Source organism: Petromyzon marinus, chromosome 39 (assembly GCF_048934315.1).
Source record: "Petromyzon marinus isolate PM22_M1 ecotype Great Lakes invasive population chromosome 39, UKy_Petmar_22M1.pri1.0, whole genome shotgun sequence".
In the NCBI taxonomy this organism is placed as follows: Eukaryota; Metazoa; Chordata; class Hyperoartia; order Petromyzontiformes; family Petromyzontidae; genus Petromyzon; species Petromyzon marinus.
In genome coordinates, this window is record NC_133705.1 from 16,929,585 (window position 1) to 16,950,616 (window position 21,032).

A 21,032-nucleotide genomic window follows, 5' to 3' on the forward strand; every position below is an offset into this window, starting at 1 on the left:
TCCCTCTGACATCAGTTTCCCTCTGAGATCAGTTTCCCCTCTGAGATCAGTTTTCCCTCTGAGATCAGTTTTCCCTCTGAGATCAGTTCCCCTCTGAGATCAGTTCCCCTCTGAGATCAGTTCCCCTCTGAGATCAGTTTTCCCTCTGAGATCAGTTTCCCTCTGAGATCAGTTTCCCTCTGAGATCAGTGTCCCTCTGAGATCAGTTTCCCTCTGAGATCAGTTTCCCTCTGAGATCAGTTTCCCCTCTGAGATAAGTTTTCCCTCTGAGATCGGTTTTCCCTCTGAGATCAGTTTTCCCTCTGAGATCAGTTCCCCTCTGAGATCAGTTCCCCTCTGAGATCAGTTTCCCCTCTGAGATCAGTTTTCCCTCCTTTGGCTGCAATACCGTGACCAGTCTCGACCATCAGTCATCATCCGGTCTAGCCATGACGCAGTCCTGCCCAAGGGGTTCAATAAATGAAGCTAATAATACCAACTCAAAGATCGTACATATTTCACTTGGTAAGCTATCACCAGCGCAGCTGTTTGCAGCTTGCGGCTGTTGTTTGCAGCCTGCGGCTGTTGTTTGCAGCTTGCGGCTGTTGTTTGCAGCGTGCGGCATCAGGAAACAAGCCGCCGCTAGGCGGGCTCGCCGCCCACTCTTCACTCGCCGGCCGCGAGATCCACACGGCGGAGGAGGTCGCACGGCGCGCCCGATCTCGGCGCCTTTTAATGCATCTCGGACTCTTCTTGCTCATTGTGACGACAGCCAAAAGGGGTCTTCTCTAACGTATCGGTTGAACAGGTAATAGTGTTCATACTCTTATTGTACCAGCTGTGCCGAGTCCTCGACTGCGAGGCCCGGCGGAGGCATGGGCGCCACGGAGTTTCGGTCGCCTACCCTGGCCCCCTCCCTGGGCTGACCTCGCGTGACCTGACCTCGGGTGACCTCGGGTGAGACTGCCTCGTGAGCTGATCTGTAGGTGAGTGCCGATGTGGTGAGATCACTCGCCGAGCCTCCTTCCTACCTGCCTCCCGGGCCTCACCTTGGGCAATTGCGGGAAGCCTGCACTAGGCCTCCCGCTAAGGGCAGCGAGGTTTGGGGAGGTGGGGCAGCTGAGAAGCCAATTGTGTGTCTAAGTTTGTGTCTAAGTTTGTGTGTCTAAGTTTGTGTGTCTAAGTTTGTGTGTCTAAGTTTGTGTGTCTAGGTTTGTGTGTCTAGGTTTGTGTGTCTACGTTTGTGTGTCTAAGTTTGTGTGTCTAAGTTTGTGTGTCTAAGTTTGTGTGTCTAGGTTTGTGTGTCTAAGTTTGTGTGTCTAAGTTTGTGTGTCTAAGTTTGTGTGTCTAAGTTTGTGTCTAAGTTTGTGTGTCTAAGTTTGTGTGTCTAAGTTTGTGTGTCTAGGTTTGTGTGTCTAAGTTTGTGTCTAAGTTTGTGTGTCTAAGTTTGTGTGTAAGTTTGTGTGTCTAAGTTTGTGTGTCTAAGTTTGTGTGTCTAAGTTTGTGTGTCTTAGTTTGTGTGTCTAAGTTTGTGTGTCTAAGTTTGTGTGTCTAAGTTTGTGTGTCTAAGTTTGTGTGTCTAAGTTTGTGTGTCTAAGTTTGTGTGTCTAAGTTTGTGTGTCTAAGTTTGTGTGTCTAAGTTTGTCTAAGTTTGTGTGTCTAAGTTTGTGTGTCTAGGTTTGTGTGTCTAAGTTTGTGTCTAAGTTTGTGTGTCTAAGTTTGTGTGTAAGTTTGTGTGTAAGTTTGTGTGTCTAAGTTTGTGTGTCTAAGTTTGTGTGTCTTAGTTTGTGTGTCTAAGTTTGTGTCTAAGTTTGTGTGTCTAAGTTTGTGTGTCTAAGTTTGTGTGTCTAAGTTTGTGTGTCTAAGTTTGTGTGTCTAAGTTTGTGTGTCTAAGTTTGTGTGTCTAAGTTTGTGTCTAAGTTTGTGTGTCTAGGTTTGTGTGTCTAAGTTTGTGTGTCTAGGTTTGTGTGTCTAAGTTTGTGTGTCTAGGTTTGTGTGTCTTAGTTTGTGTCTAAGTTTGTGTCTAAGTTTGTGTGTCTAAGTTTGTGTGTCTAAGTTTGTGTGTCTAAGTTTGTGTGTCTAAGTTTGTGTGTCTAGGTTTGTGTGTCTAGGTTTGTGTGTCTAGGTTTGTGTGTCTAAGTTTGTGTGTCTAAGTTTGTGTGTCTAAGTTTGTGTGTCTAAGTTTGTGTGTCTAGGTTTGTGTGTCTAAGTTTGTGTGTCTAAGTTTGTGTGTCTAAGTTTGTGTCTAAGTTTGTGTGTCTAAGTTTGTGTGTCTAAGTTTGTGTGTCTAGGTTTGTGTGTCTAAGTTTGTGTCTAAGTTTGTGTGTCTAAGTTTGTGTGTAAGTTTGTGTGTCTAAGTTTGTGTGTGTAAGTTTGTGTCTAAGTTTGTGTGTCTAGGTTTGTGTGTCTAAGTTTGTGTGTCTAAGTTTGTGTGTCTAAGTTTGTGTGTCTAAGTTTGTGTGTCTTAGTTTGTGTCTAAGTTTGTGTGTCTAAGTTTGTGTGTCTAGGTTTGTGTGTCTAAGCTTGTGTGTCTTAGTTTGTGTCTAAGTTTGTGTTTCTAAGTTTGTGTGTCTAAGTTTGTGTGTCTAAATTTGTGTGTCTTAAGTTTGTGTGTCTAAGTTTGTGTGTCTAAGTTTGTCTAAGTTTGTGTGTCTAAGTTTGTGTGTCTAAGTTTGTGTGTATAAGTTTGTGTGTCTACGTTTGTGTGTCTAAGTTTGTCTGTTTAAGTTTGTGTGTTTAAGTTTGTGTGTTTAAGTTTTTGTGTTTAAGTTTGTGTGTCTACGTTTGTCTAGGTTTGTGTGTCTAAGTTTGTGTGTCTAGGTTTGTTTGTCTAAGTTTGTGTGTCTAAGTTTGTGTCTAAGTTTGTGTGTCTAGGTTTGTGTGTCTAAGTTTATGTGTCTAGGTTTGTGTGTCAAAGTTTGTGTCAAAGTTTGTGTGTCTAAGTTTGTGTCAAAGTTTGTGTGTCTAAGTTTGAGTGTCTAAGTTTGAGTGTCTAAGTTTGAGTGTTTAAGTTTGTGTGTCTAAGTTTGTGTGTCTAAGTTTGTGTGTCTAAGTTTGTGTGTCTTAGTTTGTGTGTCTAAGTTTGTGTCTAAGTTTGTGTGTCTAAGTTTGTGTGTCTAAGTTTGTGTGTCTAAGTTTGTGTGTCTAAGTTTGTGTCTAAGTTTGTGTGTCTAAGTTTGTGTGTCTAGGTTTGTGTGTCTAAGTTTGTGTCTAAGTTTGTGTGTCTAAGTTTGTGTGTAAGTTTGTGTGTAAGTTTGTGTGTCTAAGTTTGTGTGTCTAAGTTTGTGTGTCTTAGTTTGTGTGTCTAAGTTTGTGTCTAAGTTTGTGTGTCTAAGTTTGTGTGTCTAAGTTTGTGTGTCTAAGTTTGTGTGTCTAAGTTTGTGTGTCTAAGTTTGTGTGTCTAAGTTTGTGTGTCTAAGTTTGTGTGTCTAGGTTTGTGTGTCTAAGTTTGTGTGTCTAAGTTTGTGTCTAAGTTTGTGTCTAAGTTTGTGTGTCTAAGTTTGTGTCTAAGTTTGTGTGTCTAAGTTTGTGTGTCTAAGTTTGTGTGTCTAAGTTTGTGTGTCTAAGTTTGTGTGTCTAAGTTTGTGTGTCTAAGTTTGTGTGTCTAAGTTTGTGTGTCTAGGTTTGTGTGTCTAAGTTTGTGTGTCTAAGTTTGTGTCTAAGTTTGTGTCTAAGTTTGTGTGTCTAAGTTTGTGTGTCTAAGTTTGTGTGTCTAAGTTTGTGTCTAAGTTTGTGTGTCTAGGTTTGTGTGTCTAAGTTTGTGTCTAGGTTTGTGTGTCTAAGTTTGTGTGTCTAGGTTTGTGTGTCTTAGTTTGTGTCTAAGTTTGTGTCTAAGTTTGTGTGTCTAAGTTTGTGTGTCTAAGTTTGTGTGTCTAAGTTTGTGTGTCTAAGTTTGTGTGTCTAGGTTTGTGTGTCTAGGTTTGTGTGTCTAGGTTTGTGTGTCTAAGTTTGTGTGTCTAAGTTTGTGTGTCTAAGTTTGTGTGTCTAAGTTTGTGTGTCTAGGTTTGTGTGTCTAAGTTTGTGTGTCTAAGTTTGTGTGTCTAAGTTTGTGTCTAAGTTTGTGTGTCTAAGTTTGTGTGTCTAAGTTTGTGTGTCTAGGTTTGTGTGTCTAAGTTTGTGTCTAAGTTTGTGTGTCTAAGTTTGTGTGTAAGTTTGTGTGTCTAAGTTTGTGTGTGTAAGTTTGTGTCTAAGTTTGTGTGTCTAGGTTTGTGTGTCTAAGTTTGTGTGTCTAAGTTTGTGTGTCTAAGTTTGTGTGTCTAAGTTTGTGTGTCTTAGTTTGTGTCTAAGTTTGTGTGTCTAAGTTTGTGTGTCTAGGTTTGTGTGTCTAAGCTTGTGTGTCTTAGTTTGTGTCTAAGTTTGTGTTTCTAAGTTTGTGTGTCTAAGTTTGTGTGTCTAAATTTGTGTGTCTTAAGTTTGTGTGTCTAAGTTTGTGTGTCTAAGTTTGTCTAAGTTTGTGTGTCTAAGTTTGTGTGTCTTAGTTTGTGTGTCTAAGTTTGTGTCTAAGTTTGTGTGTCTAAGTTTGTGTGTCTAAGTTTGTGTGTCTAAGTTTGTGTGTCTAAGTTTGTGTGTCTAAGTTTGTGTCTAAGTTTGTGTGTCTAAGTTTGTGTGTCTAGGTTTGTGTGTCTAAGTTTGTGTCTAAGTTTGTGTGTCTAAGTTTGTGTGTAAGTTTGTGTGTAAGTTTGTGTGTCTAAGTTTGTGTGTCTAAGTTTGTGTGTCTTAGTTTGTGTGTCTAAGTTTGTGTCTAAGTTTGTGTGTCTAAGTTTGTGTGTCTAAGTTTGTGTGTCTAAGTTTGTGTGTCTAAGTTTGTGTGTCTAAGTTTGTGTGTCTAAGTTTGTGTGTCTAGGTTTGTGTGTCTAAGTTTGTGTGTCTAAGTTTGTGTCTAAGTTTGTGTCTAAGTTTGTGTGTCTAAGTTTGTGTGTCTAAGTTTGTGTGTCTAAGTTTGTGTCTAAGTTTGTGTGTCTAGGTTTGTGTGTCTAAGTTTGTGTGTCTAGGTTTGTGTGTCTAAGTTTGTGTGTCTAGGTTTGTGTGTCTTAGTTTGTGTCTAAGTTTGTGTCTAAGTTTGTGTGTCTAAGTTTGTGTGTCTAAGTTTGTGTGTCTAAGTTTGTGTGTCTAAGTTTGTGTGTCTAGGTTTGTGTGTCTAGGTTTGTGTGTCTAGGTTTGTGTGTCTAAGTTTGTGTGTCTAAGTTTGTGTGTCTAAGTTTGTGTGTCTAAGTTTGTGTGTCTAGGTTTGTGTGTCTAAGTTTGTGTGTCTAAGTTTGTGTGTCTAAGTTTGTGTCTAAGTTTGTGTGTCTAAGTTTGTGTGTCTAAGTTTGTGTGTCTAGGTTTGTGTGTCTAAGTTTGTGTCTAAGTTTGTGTGTCTAAGTTTGTGTGTAAGTTTGTGTGTCTAAGTTTGTGTGTGTAAGTTTGTGTCTAAGTTTGTGTGTCTAGGTTTGTGTGTCTAAGTTTGTGTGTCTAAGTTTGTGTGTCTAAGTTTGTGTGTCTAAGTTTGTGTGTCTTAGTTTGTGTCTAAGTTTGTGTGTCTAAGTTTGTGTGTCTAGGTTTGTGTGTCTAAGCTTGTGTGTCTTAGTTTGTGTCTAAGTTTGTGTTTCTAAGTTTGTGTGTCTAAGTTTGTGTGTCTAAATTTGTGTGTCTTAAGTTTGTGTGTCTAAGTTTGTGTGTCTAAGTTTGTCTAAGTTTGTGTGTCTAAGTTTGTGTGTCTAAGTTTGTGTGTATAAGTTTGTGTGTCTACGTTTGTGTGTCTAAGTTTGTCTGTTTAAGTTTGTGTGTTTAAGTTTGTGTGTTTAAGTTTTTGTGTTTAAGTTTGTGTGTCTACGTTTGTCTAGGTTTGTGTGTCTAAGTTTGTGTGTCTAGGTTTGTTTGTCTAAGTTTGTGTGTCTAAGTTTGTGTCTAAGTTTGTGTGTCTAGGTTTGTGTGTCTAAGTTTATGTGTCTAGGTTTGTGTGTCAAAGTTTGTGTCAAAGTTTGTGTGTCTAAGTTTGTGTCAAAGTTTGTGTGTCTAAGTTTGAGTGTCTAAGTTTGAGTGTCTAAGTTTGAGTGTCTAAGTTTGTGTGTTTAAGTTTGTGTGTCTAAGTTTGTGTGTCTAAGTTTGTGTGTCTAAGTTTGTGTGTCTTAGTTTGTGTGTCTAAGTTTGTGTCTAAGTTTGTGTGTCTAAGTTTGTGTGTCTAAGTTTGTGTGTCTAAGTTTGTGTGTCTAAGTTTGTGTGTCTAAGTTTGTGTCTAAGTTTGTGTGTCTAAGTTTGTGTGTCTAGGTTTGTGTGTCTAAGTTTGTGTCTAAGTTTGTGTGTCTAAGTTTGCGTGTAAGTTTGTGTGTAAGTTTGTGTGTCTAAGTTTGTGTGTCTAAGTTTGTGTGTCTTAGTTTGTGTGTCTAAGTTTGTGTCTAAGTTTGTGTGTCTAAGTTTGTGTGTCTAAGTTTGTGTGTCTAAGTTTGTGTGTCTAAGTTTGTGTGTCTAAGTTTGTGTGTCTAAGTTTGTGTGTCTAGGTTTGTGTGTCTAAGTTTGTGTGTCTAAGTTTGTGTCTAAGTTTGTGTCTAAGTTTGTGTGTCTAAGTTTGTGTCTAAGTTTGTGTGTCTAGGTTTGTGTGTCTAAGTTTGTGTCTAGGTTTGTGTGTCTAAGTTTGTGTGTCTAGGTTTGTGTGTCTTAGTTTGTGTCTAAGTTTGTGTCTAAGTTTGTGTGTCTAAGTTTGTGTGTCTAAGTTTGTGTGTCTAAGTTTGTGTGTCTAAGTTTGTGTGTCTAGGTTTGTGTGTCTAGGTTTGTGTGTCTAGGTTTGTGTGTCTAAGTTTGTGTGTCTAAGTTTGTGTGTCTAAGTTTGTGTGTCTAAGTTTGTGTGTCTAGGTTTGTGTGTCTAAGTTTGTGTGTCTAAGTTTGTGTGTCTAAGTTTGTGTCTAAGTTTGTGTGTCTAAGTTTGTGTGTCTAGGTTTGTGTGTCTAGGTTTGTGTGTCTAAGTTTGTGTCTAAGTTTGTGTGTCTAAGTTTGTGTGTAAGTTTGTGTGTCTAAGTTTGTGTGTGTAAGTTTGTGTCTAAGTTTGTGTGTCTAGGTTTGTGTGTCTAAGTTTGTGTGTCTAAGTTTGTGTGTCTAAGTTTGTGTGTCTAAGTTTGTGTGTCTTAGTTTGTGTCTAAGTTTGTGTGTCTAAGTTTGTGTGTCTAGGTTTGTGTGTCTAAGCTTGTGTGTCTTAGTTTGTGTCTAAGTTTGTGTTTCTAAGTTTGTGTGTCTAAGTTTGTGTGTCTAAATTTGTGTGTCTTAAGTTTGTGTGTCTAAGTTTGTGTGTCTAAGTTTGTCTAAGTTTGTGTGTCTAAGTTTGTGTGTCTAAGTTTGTGTGTATAAGTTTGTGTGTCTACGTTTGTGTGTCTAAGTTTGTCTGTTTAAGTTTGTGTGTTTAAGTTTGTGTGTTTAAGTTTTTGTGTTTAAGTTTGTGTGTCTACGTTTGTCTAGGTTTGTGTGTCTAAGTTTGTGTGTCTAGGTTTGTTTGTCTAAGTTTGTGTGTCTAAGTTTGTGTCTAAGTTTGTGTGTCTAGGTTTGTGTGTCTAAGTTTATGTGTCTAGGTTTGTGTGTCAAAGTTTGTGTCAAAGTTTGTGTGTCTAAGTTTGTGTCAAAGTTTGTGTGTCTAAGTTTGAGTGTCTAAGTTTGAGTGTCTAAGTTTGAGTGTCTAAGTTTGTGTGTTTAAGTTTGTGTGTCTAAGTTTGCGTGTTTAAGTTTGTGTGTACTTGTGTAGCTGTGTCTTCCTGTGTAGCTGTGCATTTCCATAGCTGTGTTTAAGTGTGGTGTACCTACTACGTGTTAGTGTTGTGTGTGCTTGTGTACCTGTGTGTTTGTGCCAACTTAGTTATTGTATTCATCCTGTCTGTGTGATTGTGTACCTGTTTGTTCTTGTGGCTGTGTTATTATATACATGCGTGTTCTAGTGTTTGTGTACTTATATATACTACTGTATGTGTGTGTGTGTTCGCATGGTCTTACCCCACTCGCTCTGATTAGTAAACTCTGAAAGTGTCTGATGGTGACACTTGTTGGCGTTACCATTATGAGAAATACAAATCATACACCTCTTTTTATATTTCTCCTTCCCATTCACCTCTTAAATGCATTTGTAAAATATTAACTATTTATAATTGTACGTCCCGGTCTTGAGAAAGGTACTGTATACTATTTTCATTTTTTTGTCTATGAATAATGCACACCACTTTTTTACTCAAATACAGTGGAGTATAAAAGCAGCACACTGTGTTCATCACGAGGATGACCACTGCAGAGATGGAGCTATGAAATCAATGTCACGTGCAGGAGTCAAATGGGTGGCAGTGACACCGTACCAATGAGGGATGGCGAGAGCGTCGGGATGCCTTAATCCAGCAGTGGATTGACAGAGGGCTGCGCTGTACACGTGCGTGTGCCTGACATTAGTACCATCGACCTCCCACGAGGCAGGGTATGCTCGTCACGAGGATTCAGTTTGGTGAATCGGTTCACTCACGACGTTTGTTCCAGCGCGACTGGCACGCGGGGCATGAAAGTTGACCTCTGAGGATCAGTGGTACAGACGGTGGCATCTGATGCAGCCACGCGAAGCCAAACGAATGCTTTGCACAATGAGGATTACAGTGGGTGGCACCTTGCGGTACCCACATGTCCCGGCAGAGTCGAAAATGTACTTTCCAGGAAGCAGGCCAATGAGCTTGCACAAGAGGGTAATAGGCAATCACTTTATTTCAATAGAATAACGATGCCAACTGGGACGTGTGGTGGCAGCAGCAGTGCTGCACAAGAGGCCACATGCAGCAGATAATGATGTTTGCATTGTGATAAAATATTAAAGATTAAAATCGCGGCGTGGTAATGGGCAAAACATCTGAATTAACCGAGCAATTGGTTTCGTCATGGGACAATTTGATTGGGACAATTCGATTGTGCCAAACACTAATCGATTCTTCCATTGAATTGTGGCAAAGATTCACCGCATCAGCAGCAGCACGAGTCTTGCCCGGTGATGACGGTGGCCTGGTAATCGCGAGTAACCGTCCAGGCGCCCGTGTCCATGAAGGAGGCTTGATGGGAGTATGTGTGTGTGTGTGTTGGGGTTGTGCTCGTGTTTTGCGTGAGCAGCTTCGCCCTTGTGAGGCCGGCACCGCAAGGCCGGGCCCCGCGCCGCGAAGCTGCTGCCGTCACAGTTCCCCATCCTCGCGGCGCCCGGCCGTCATCCGGAGCATGACGCCGCCGGCGCCACCGCAAACCAGCGCTACGGAGGGTCGTCACGCCACACGCCTGCCAGCAGGTGAGGAGGGTGTTTGCCACCCACGTTATCGTCATCATTATCTCCACAGTCCCAGTGTCTACTATTGTCGTAATTTTCACGTCATTCTTAGCAGCGGCATCATTATCAGCCACGATCAAACTACTGTTGGATGAAAGCCGTCCAAAGCCATCTGCGTCTCTCGCGGTCTAACGATGTAACAATCTATCTAGATTAACAGGGGTGGGGAACGTCTGGCCCGCGAAATAATTTGGTCTGGCCCTGCCAAGGCAACCGCAAGACTCCAAATTCAATAAATCTAGGCGCTTTTTTCATAGCAACATAAATGTAATTTTGTATGGCCCACGAATGATGTTATAAATATCCAAATGGCCCTTGGCAGAAAAAAGGTTCCCCACCCCTGGTCTAGAACCTGAACTTGAGCTCATTTCATCGCTCTGTCTCTGTGGTGGATGACCTGCCAGGCACGTTATCTCCTTTCACCGCCACTGTTGTTGCTCTCGACCGCCGGCAATCATCAACGTGCCCTGCCCAAGCCTATCTACCTTTTTTAACAGTTGATACGATGCCTCTAACCTGCATATGTTTTCCAATGCATGTGTTTCGAGGATTCCTATATGTGTGTTCAAGTTTAAATGAGAATCTTGCGAAATTCTACGTAAAGAGTACAGTGGGGTTGACTTTCAAAGACATTTTCATTTTAATACGAGAAGTGTATAGCTTTACATCTCACAGCACGTGACGGTACAGAGTAGGCTCTGGAGGTTGTGGCTCATCGACGTGGCTCTGTCTGCGTCAGGCGTCTGCCGGGTCGCCCCTCTCGCTTGGTGGCCCGCGAGGACAAGGCCGATGGGAGGATGGCGGTGGCAGCGGCGGTGGTGCCGGCGGCCGACTGGAACGGCCTCACGCCGCGCGGAGAGGACGTGGAGGTGGACGAGGTGGACAAGCTCAAGTCGAAGCTGATGGCCGCGTGGAACAACGTCAAGCACGGTGAGCAATGCGCCACCCCCAGCATTGGCGGACGAGAGCCTCCCCACGCCGTGCGGGCCGTGGGGGTTGTTTGACCATACTTCGCTGGTCAGCGTGGGATGAATTCAGGGGACCCAGGGCAGGTTAAGAAAGCACTCAATAGCTTTGTCCTGGGCTGTGTCACCTTGTTACTCTGTCACCGGTCCCCCATGTTTCCTGGCCCTGACCCCACCAACTCCCCGTGTAAGCAAATCTTTTTTAATTTTTATCATTTTTACAAAACATATGCAGGTAAGATTGCATTTAGAAGGTATGTAAATTCTAAATTATTGTTTGTTATTCACGGGTGGCTGAAGTCTGCATTTGATACCAGGCGTACAGCAGTGCTGGCTCAGTGGTTTGACGTAGTATGAGGCCCCTGGAGCGATGGTCGCACTGTGCGGGTGTTTGTGTGTCTGCATGCAGGGTGGGTCGTAAAGACCAAAACCAGTTTCAGTCGCCACTCTCCCATCTACCTGCTCGGAAAGCAGTACGACTGCTCCTCTGAAGGTGACCGTGTGTGTTCGTGTGATTACACAAGCATTGTGTGCCCACACAAATGGGTTAACTAATGCCAGGAAAGTAGCCTGCCTGTGAAGTGTACCTATATACATGTACAGCTTTTTGTCAATCCACTGCTGGTTAACGGCCTCCTTGCGCTGTACGAGGTGCGTGGGGATTATTTAATTGTACTTCGTGGCCAGGCCACCAGGTTTGCAGCGTAGTGCTTGAAAAGCTACTCGAAGCAGTCTCCATGCACGAAAACGCTCGCACATAGTGAGGTGTAACATTGCATTAACGATAGTACTGTGCGTCTCCCTGCTCAGTGGTGGACGTTCCTCGGAAGATATCGACCGGCTCCTCCTCCTGTCCAGACGCCGTGCCGGGCGGAGGCGGCGGTACCGCTCCGGCAGGGCTGGGACCGGCATTCCGTGCGTTCCGGCGAGACTTCGTGTCGCGGATCTGGATGACGTACCGGCGCGAGTTCCCACAGCTGGGGAGCTCGGGCTGGACCACGGACACGGGCTGGGGGTGCATGCTGCGCAGTGGACAGATGCTGCTGGCGCAGGGCCTGCTGCACCACCTGCTGGGCCGAGGTGAAGCGTGGGCCCCAGGGAGGGCTCGGCACGCGCGCGCACACGGCGCCTTCACCGGCGGTGACGGTCATCGTCGCTAACACGACTAACGCTACCAACGCTTCCACTACCAACAACTACACAACATCAACAACTCCAGTCACTATGCTTTATTTAACCAGCAGGCGAAATAAGCCCAATGAGACACGTGGTATGTTGCCTCTTCAACAAGGGCGACATGGGCACAATGGTCGATGGTTACTTCCAACTCTGCAATATCACGTGAATAAAAAAGACTTAGCCATGCAGGAGGCATGGCCCTGGAGGTGGTGACAAAAGCTGTTGTGATTGTCGGTGGCGCAGACTGGCAGAGCGAGGAGGCTGTACAGCTACTGCACCAAGATAGCGAGGCACCCGGGAGGCTGTCCTCCAGCCCCGGCGAGCCCGACTACGTGATGGTGGGGCGTGGATTTCTGGACGACAGCATCGCCTTGCGGCTAGCAGGCCACAGCTGGACGGTACTTACTGGGGCTGGAGCGGTGCATGACTGTCATGCAGGGTGGGGTTGGGGTGGGGACAGTTATAAATGACACACACACAGTATTAGTGTGTAAAGGATGTAGGAAATCATAAATGTGTTTATGGAAAGTCTTGTAAGTCCAGGTGAGTGTTAGCTCCGATTAGCACGGTTGGCTACATACGGTGCGAAAGAAGTTGAACACACATACATCTGATGGGGTAGGTTATGCCCTTGCTGCCCAATGTAAGGTGTCACCACGTCCTGTTGCAGGCCTCTACGGAGCAGACGGCCACATACCGGCAGATCCTGGGCTGGTTCACGGACGCGCCTGACTCGCCATTTGGCGTCCACAAGCTGGTGGAGTTCGGCAAGAGCTCGGGCAAGCGTGCGGGCGACTGGTACGGCCCCGCCATCGTCGCCCACATCCTCAAGTAAGTGTCGCCCGAATCGGATGTGGGCGCTGCACAAGGCACCTGAGTCTCGCGCTCGTTCGTTAATTTTGTTATTAGTTAACAGAGGTGTCACAATCCATCTTGCTCCTGCGCTTGAGTCGATCTCATCGCTCCCTCTCTGCTGTCGTCGTCCTCTCGGGCGCATTCCCGTCTTTAACTGCCATTCGGTCACCAGCCTCGTCCGTGATCCATCGTCTCAGTGCGGTATCGCGGGTCACGTGTCTTGAGCTTTAGATCTGCACTGGGGCGACACTCCTCTCTGTGGGATGCCTTCAGCCAGGCCATGGAAATGGCGCAGTCCCCCCGGCGATCGACAGCATTGGTTTCGTGCCCCGTGGTCTCTGCCGTACCTCGTGGCGCTGTAGGAAGGCGATCGAAGAAGCCGAGGAGAAGCTCCTGCAGGACACGGTGGTGTACGTGGCCCAGGACTGCACAGGTGATGGCCGCTCGCGTTCGCGTGAGATCAGCGCTGTGGATAACCTGCATGCCAGGCGTTTTAATTATTTAAGTTCAATGTGTAATAATACACGTAACACATTTTTCTGCACAGCTTGAGTTAGCGCGATAGAAAAAAAATGGACGCGTGCGCGGGTGAAAAAACGGTCACGTGACTCTCAGGGCCCAAGAGGGCACGCCGGCAACGTGCTCAGGAATTACTTTTTGGATTTTATTACCCCAGCTAGTTTTGGCTGCAGGGCTGTAACACCTTGCTACCTTATGCAGGGGGATGAGTGAACCTGAAACTTTCGTGGAACTAGTCGTGACGAGCGAGTCTGAGTCCGCCATGTCTGCTTCTGTAGTACCCAGAAGCGCAAGTAATCACGTATCCGACAACAACAAACAAGCGGCGTGGGTTTCCTGTGGTCAGTGTACACTGGCGATGTGCAGGAGCTGTGCCAACCGACAGCCGTAGGGAGCTCAGACAGCAGCAATGAAGACCTGGGACCACGGGGCCCTCTAGACGTCAAGGCCGGTTGTTGCGGAGGAGGGGGCGGAGGGGGATCGGCGGCGGTGATGTCGCCGGTGCCCAGCGCGGAGTGGAAGGCGCTGTTCGTGCTCGTGCCGGTGCGGCTGGGAGGGGAGACGCTCAACCCGGTCTATGTCAGCTGCGTCAAGGTGCAGCTCTTCCCTAGTGGCCCGGGATTTTTCCACCTGCACCACGCAAACGTGCGAGGTTGTGGGCGTGTGTGACAGGGAGTGTGATGCAGTGTCTGGGGAGTGTACACGGGTGTATGGGGATGCAACAGAGTGGGAGTGTACAGGAGTGTAACGATGTAACAGGGAGTGTATGGGTGTGCATGGGAGTGTAATAAAGTGTTATCAAGAGTGTACGGGAGTGTATGTGAGTAACTGAGTGTGTGCGCGGGTCTAGCAGAGTGTGTGGCAATTTAACTTGTGTATGGATGTGAAGGTATTTAAGTGTAACAGGAAATGTATGGGAGAGTGTGGGAGTGTAACAGAGTGTATTAGATTGTAATAGTGGGAGTGTATGGAAGTGGAACTGAGATTGTATGGGAGTGTCCAGGAGAATTTAAAGTGAGTGTACAGTAAGGGAGTGTACAGAAGGGCAAACAAGCCTGCGGGAGTAGAAGGGAGTGTGTGGATTGTAATGTCGTGTACAGGTGTGTGCAGGTTTTGTCAGGGAATGTGAGCGAGTCAAGTGGAGTAGAAGGGAGTGCACGGGCTGGCATGGAGTCAACGGCGGTGTGTGTGCCACGCTCGGCCAACGCGCGGCGCGTGGGCGTTTGGTTGCCTACGTGCACGGATATGTCTGTTTTGGCCACGGCAAAGAGAGAAGTTGTACAGACGTTTATATGACTGGGACGCCCGTCATTTACAGTAAAACTCCACATTATAAAATGTGTCGAGGCAGCATTGGTATGCCATCATCCTGAGTGTCGACAGTTTGTACACACGTTGTGAAATGTAATTGCAAGTAGTCATAACGAATCTACAGACCAGTCGATTTTAGCGGATTAATGTTGAGTCCCGCATAAAATCATAATTGTTACAGAGCGGGGACCCGCTGTTGTTGAGCCTGTGTCTGCTCGCGTGGGCGTGGTGCCAGCTGGCGAGACAACCCGTTGGACGTTCTCCGGTCCCCACCGTGAGCGAGGAAGGCCCCCCGCTGGTGGTGACGCGCAAACACGCGTGGTGTGTGTCGTGTGCAGGGCATCCTGGAAATGGACAACTGCATCGGCATCATCGGAGGAAAACCAAAGCACTCGCTCTACTTTATTGGATACCAAGGTCGGCGGAGCTGGCTCCACACTCCTGCCGCTGTGCAGACGACGATCACTCGTGCCTCTCTAGAGCTTATATGGCTCCTTTAATGAGCTTTCAAGCCCGCTCTTTTAATGATGAGACTGTAAGTGCGTGGTCCTTGGAGGGAGTGTCAACTTCGTAAGCCCTAAAACCCGTTATTATTGTTACGCTCATTCACCAAGAAAAGCCTCGTTGAGTCTCGTGACTCATCAGCAGGGTCCTGGCAAGTGTTCACATTGGGGTGTGATGATTGCTGTGTGGATAACAAATGAGCCCGTTTGTGGGTAATTTTTCAAATAGGGAAAATTTGGATGACACTTTCACATCAGTGGCCTCCTCTTGCGAATGGCATCACGGAATCTTTAATAGATGTTGATGATGATGCCGAGTCTGCGATCCTTGGAGGGGAGTTAACTATGCAACAAGCGAAAGACCAAAAGCCAGATAGCAAAAAACAGTCAATGCATTCGTAAAATAAAGTATGATACTGTGAGAGCAGTCACCGAAGGACAACTGTGAAACTCTGCAACAGTTGAGAGATTTAGGAGAACAAAGTGATGGCAAGGTGTGGGAGCATCAGCATCATTGGCCAAGGTGACCTCTTGACCTTGCTTCTGCTGCAAGGGTGATACTTTGCTGATGCACACTCCCACAGATGACCACGTCATCTACCTGGACCCACACTACTGCCAGACCGCGGTGGACGCTGCCCAGCCCGACTTCCCGGTTGAGGTGAGCCGCGCGGACCCGGGAGTAACCTGCGATGACGATTGTAAAGGGGTCATATGTAATTAATTGGCTGAGCTGAAATTGCGATTGATCCAGGCCTGGAGCAATGCTATCTGAGCTTTGCATAATCACGCGTACCGTATTTTCCCGCATATCCGCATACGCATATACCCCGCAAAAATAGCGTTTTGTGTAAAACAAATTTCAGATAGCCCGCACCTCCATATACCCCGCATGTATTCATATATTTAACGTCGTTACCGCAGCTTAATTCCATCATATTAATACGAAGTTTGGATTTGTAATACATTCCACTATCAATTGTTAACATTAAAATCATAACGTGCACAAAGAAAACAAACTAACCGGAAACGAGTGAACTTAAAACAGTAAATAAGTAACAAAAGTAAATATCCAATAAATAAGTAACACATAACTGGTAGATATGTAGAGTTTTAGCACTGGTAGATTGCGCACTGCGCAGATAATAACGGCACTACGGTAACTCCGTCGCCTCACCCCCCCACCTCTCTCTCCCCCCAGCTCTCCCGTCATTACCACAGACCTTGCTCTGCCCCACCCCCCACCTCTCTCTCCCCACAGCTCTCCCGCCAGTAAACAAAGTGCGCCCACTTCAAACATTGTCGTTTCATTGTACAAACAATTTGAATAATTTAAAACGTGTTAACATGTGCAATTTTAGTGTGAGTGGTTTATTCAGCAGTGCTTTAGTCAAAGGTAAGTGTTGCATAGTGGATAGTCCTACCATGAAACAATTTAAACGAGTCATGACATACCACACGTGTAAAATATTTTTGGGATAGCCCGCACCTCCATGTACCCCGCAGGGTCTTGTTTTGTTTGTAAAAAGTGGTATACCCCGCGGGTTATATGCGGGAAAATACGGTAATCTTTTTGGAAAGGATTCTTGGTGAACTGACCACAGCCACAAACTTAAATCGCATCGGGAGGTTGTCTAAGAACTATTAAACAGATTTGTATATATTTTTTTAGTTTTTTTATCCCCATATATATTTAGCCGAGCAGGTGGCTCAGTGGCAGAGCGAGTGGCTCGCAAAGGGAAGGCTGATTCGGGCCATCATTACCCTGGGGTCAGTACCAGACAGTCTCGCTCCCTTCACCTGATGAAGGCCGCTTGTGTTGTGGCCGAAACGTCGTGAGAATATTATTGTGTTATTTTATTTTATCAATTTATTATTTTATTCTCATTCTACGTGACTTTACCGAAAGAACCAAAGAAGAAAAATTAGTACCGATTTGTGTGAAAATCAACAATGCTTTGCCTTTGGAGAGCCTCGCCCCCACCATAGGAATGTGTATTTTGTAGCGCTGGCTCAGGGCTGTAAACAAGAAATGATCATCTGCTCGTTGCTTGTATCAGAGATAAATCACTTGGACTTTCCAGGTGTTTGCTATGTGGGAGGAAACCTGAGTGTCTGGAGGAAACTTACGACACATTCATGCACACATGGATTTTTTTAAAGTCCATCGATTTATTTCCATCTCCTGGCCATCTCGCAGCCCAGTTTTCCAGCACCTGCTATTCTCAGGCAGTCTCATATCAAATCACTCGCAGGCTCAAGCCTGCTTGGAAAGCCAATATCTGGTGAGATGGGGTGCATTGTGGATGATTTGGGTGTACTCACCCACTCATCACACACACACCAGTCACACACTCATCACACACACACCAGTAAAACACTCATCATACACACACCAGTCACACACTCATCACACACACACCAATTCACACTCATCACACACACCACTTGCACACTCACCACACGCATCACTCATGCACTCATTAACACACCAGTCACACACTCATCACACACATCACTCACCCACTCATCACACACACAACTCACACTCTCATCACATACACACCACTCACACTCCTCACACACACACAACTCACACACTCATCACACACACCAGTCACACACTCATCACACACCCAACTCACATACTCATCACACACATCACTCACCCACTCATCACACACATCACTCACACTCATCTCACACACACCAGTCACACATTCATCACACACACACAACTCACACACTCATCACACACCTACTCAATACACACACAACTCACACACTCATCACACACACCAGTCACCCACTCATCACACACACCAGTCACCCACTCATCACACACAAACCACTCACACTCATCACACACACACCACTTACACACTCACCACACACATCACGTGCACACTCACCACACACACCACTCATACACTGACCACACACACCAATTACACACTCACCACACACACTCATCACACACACACACCACTCACCACACCACTCATCACACCACTCACACACTCATCACACCACTCGCGTGGTGGTGGTGGGGGCGTGCCGTGTGTGCTCAATGTCGCCTGCCCTCTCCCGTGCAGTCGTTCCACTGCTGCTCGCCACGGAAGACGGCGTTCACCAAGATGGACCCGAGCTGCACACTGGGCTTTTACTGCCGCACGAGGGACGACTTCCTCGCGTTCCGCGATCGAGTCGTCAAGGTGAATGTGCGCCCGGCTCGCTTTGAGTATAGGACGTCTTCGCGCTGCCGCGATACTCGCGAGAGTGGAGGGACTTGTCGGCCCAGGAAAGACGCGGATGACTGAGACGTGCGGTTGGCTTGCGATGGGTGGATTGTTCTGCAGCGTGACCGTGGGAGAGGCCGTCATCCAGCAGTGGATTGAGTTTTGCTGATGGCCGATGATTGGGCAGAAAGCACATTCTGACAATGATTTCTGTAATTTAAGATAAAAAATCGAAAATCTGTTATTGTATTATTCGGCGCGGGTCTTTAAAGCTTGCCGTTGTTTTTCGACACTTTTGCCGTGCCGTGTCTCGCCGTGCGTTGGCGCAGGTCCTCCGGCCGTCGGCGGGAGTTGGAGGAGGAGGTCTGCCACAGGAGAGCTACCCCATCTTCAGTTTCATGTCGGGGCGGAGCCGTGACGTGGAGGATGAGGAGCCGAGGCCTGAGAGGCACGTGCGGCTCCACCCGGTGTGCCGTCGAGCCGCCCTGCGCAGCTCCTCCGAGGACTTCGTGCTGCTGTGACTTGGCAGCCCGCTAGTCTTTTCGGTGTAATTAAGCCTGCTGTGTAACACCGCACCCAGTTAGTCCTCGAAGGCGTTAACACTGCTGTAACGATTGATAATTATCAATCACGGAATGACAGATTATAATCTGTCATCCCGTGAGTCTTCTGTCGCTGTAGCACCGCCGCACCTCATTGGTTGTCTCGGCGGCGTTAAGTCTGCTGTAATCTCTCATCCCCTATTCTTCTCAGAGGATATATCCGTGATCACACCTCGTGAGACTTCTTAGAAGAATGAGTAACCTTGCATCCCTAGGTGCAGCTTTTACTAAGTGTCATGCTGATGGCACCCTGAACACGGTGAAGCTGCTTTGGGGACTGTGATATGCTATAACTTCTCACTGCCAAGCGCAGCTTTGAAGACTTGAATCCCGCCATGGGCCTGCAATCCGCAGGGCAGCTCCTGTACAGACTTGGTCCTTCTGCAGCTCCGTATCCCATGAACATGAGGACTTTTTCCTGCCGTAACTTCCCACCATCATAATCGCTGCCCTGCGGACTCTGTTTCCATGTGACATTGCATTCAATCCCTTCTGTTTTAAAAGTGTTGCGTTTGACCTTCACTTCAAAACTATTTTCATAATTCTGAAATTTCAGGCTTATTTTATTTAACCATTTGAGAACTCAAGAGACCGGGATGAGTCCGGTTTGCAAGAGTGTGGTGATAACGTTGATGCTACCTTTAACGCGCAAGAACATTTTTATTTAAAAAATTTACGACATCGCCCAACAACATGTACCTGAGGACAAAGATGTGCTTGTTTTCCAAGTCGTTGTGAAACTTGTAATCAGGGTGATCTTCCTGTAAACATGACAAATCCATTGTTTGCACCTAATGCTGTTACATTTTTCGATCAGTATTCGAGCAGGAAGCTGTGGTAATCGGTGGTCGTTGGTTTAACGTGACACTTTCTGTGAACCTAGCCCCAGGCACCTCCCAGCATCCTGTACATAAGGCCCTATACAAGCCCTAGACTGTGACCACCTGGTCTGGTAGCGTCATTTTCTGACGTTTTGCACATCCACCATCGTTTTAACTTTCAGAGAATTAATTTTGACGGTGAAATTTTTTTGCTCGCTTGTAAATATTGTCTCGAATTGTGGCGGGGGAAATGTTAATGTATTTTGTGACTGCGCTTGTGTGCACACAGGCGTACCACTGTGCACGGGTGTACGTTGGTATGTACGGTCATACTGTCGATTACACCTTGAAGCTCCCTTACACTGGACCACGGCCTTTTTCATTGCGTTTGTGCGGTCCGCTGGAACCGGATGAAATGTGCATCGTGTTCGACACGCGCTGCCCCTAATGTCTGTAAAGGAGTTTCCAGTGCCGTGACTGGTGTCAACCCCTTGCTGCTGTCTCTACCATTCAACCACACTCGGGTTTACACCCCATGGTGATGGTGTTGCCCAGAGCCAGCTAGAGTTCTTCTTCCAGAGATCAATCTGGGAGGCAAGTTGTCACGCTGGTGACGTCCTCGCATTAATTTTGGCTGCCGCGTAGCCCATGAGGTCGGGTCATCGTGCCGGCTCCAGCCAACGCGTGCGGGCGGTAGCCAGCTAATTGTTGTGACTGACACTCAAACCAGAGGAAAACCTGGGTAGACCGAGCAGCGGTCGCCGGGACTTCCACTGTCCGCTGGGCAGGAGGCTGTTTAATCTTCGGGTTTCCCAACTCCACTTCTTGCGACACCGCGATGTTGCCTCTCCACGTTAACCACTCGCCGCGGTTCCATTTCAGATTGTCTCTGCACGACGCTGCATGCAACAGTTGGTTGGTAAACTCGTCCCATGTGAGAACGCAGATTCAAATTAAGATAAATCGGTCCCGTTGATGTCATGTAATGACATGATCGTCACCAATTTATATATTTTTTATCTTAATTTTAATCTGCATTCTTTTCGTCCCGTGAGGTGTGTTGACCAACATAAATCTCTCTAAAAAGCGCGTGTGTTACATCACGGGGGACACGGACATAAACAACTCTTGTCTTAATTGGAATGGGCATTGTCACGTGGCACGTGTTTAACAATCATTGGGTGTGTACAGTGTGTAATGACCTAATTCGTATTTAAACGAAGGTTGGTTACAGTGGCAGGGAGCGCCGGTGGTGGGTCGTTGGAATTGGAGTCTGAGACCCGCCGGACAGGGCCGCAGGGCGTCGTGAGTCGACACCGATAAAAATGTTAAGCCGATTTAATTTCCGTTGGTGTTCAATATCTTTTAAGATACGTTGTTGTCCAGAAGAGGAATATGGTTACCTTCATAAAAGAGTATCTGAAGATTAAAAGGGAAGCTTTGTGTTTTATTTCTACGTGATCTGGGATTGGGTTTCTTGGAGATTTGTTTGATTTACGAGGTGGAGATTGTGACATGTCGCCATCCGACCAGGCAGATGTGTGGTGACGGCAAACCTAACGCTTCATCAGCGTGCACACGTTCATTTGTAATAATGACAGCGTTCCCTTTTAAGATTTTCTTGAACCAGGGAAACATTTTAGAGAAAATTTCGGAAAACCTGTGACGGATCCAAACGTTTCTGACCAAATATTTACGAGAAATCAAAGCCTTGCTCAGGGACTGGGTTAATAGCTCTGAAGCCCCGCCGGAGCAGGA

At 46.1% G+C, this 21,032-nt stretch overlaps 1 protein-coding gene across 1 annotated transcript; it reads left to right on the plus strand.

The window, feature by feature from the left end:
• The first annotated feature begins 621 nt into the window (after nt 1–621).
• On the plus strand, nt 622–20,706 carry LOC116950432 (cysteine protease ATG4C-like). The gene is made up of 13 exons (XM_032968168.2): nt 622–965; nt 9,073–9,241; nt 10,020–10,210; nt 10,655–10,738; nt 11,056–11,325; nt 11,668–11,822; nt 12,095–12,255; nt 12,642–12,712; nt 13,145–13,392; nt 14,448–14,526; nt 15,197–15,273; nt 17,708–17,827; nt 18,181–20,706. The coding sequence occupies exons 3-13, from the start codon at nt 10,078–10,080 to the stop codon at nt 18,370–18,372; spliced, it is 1,590 nt and encodes a 529-aa protein (XP_032824059.1). The 5' UTR covers nt 622–965; nt 9,073–9,241; nt 10,020–10,077; the 3' UTR covers nt 18,373–20,706.
• The last annotated feature ends 326 nt before the right edge of the window (nt 20,707–21,032 follow it).

What these genes read in the sequence shown, in the direction of transcription:
- LOC116950432 (XM_032968168.2), top strand. Translation starts at nt 10,078, where the DNA reads ATGGCGGTGGCAGCGGCGGTGGTGCCGGCGGCCGACTGGAACGGCCTC. An exon ending in GTACGACTGCTCCTCTGAAG is followed by an intron (nt 10,739 to 11,055) that starts GTGACCGTGTGT and finishes CTCCCTGCTCAG; the next exon opens with TGGTGGACGTTCCTCGGAAG. An exon ending in GCACCACCTGCTGGGCCGAG is followed by an intron (nt 11,326 to 11,667) that starts GTGAAGCGTGGG and finishes TCGGTGGCGCAG; the next exon opens with ACTGGCAGAGCGAGGAGGCT.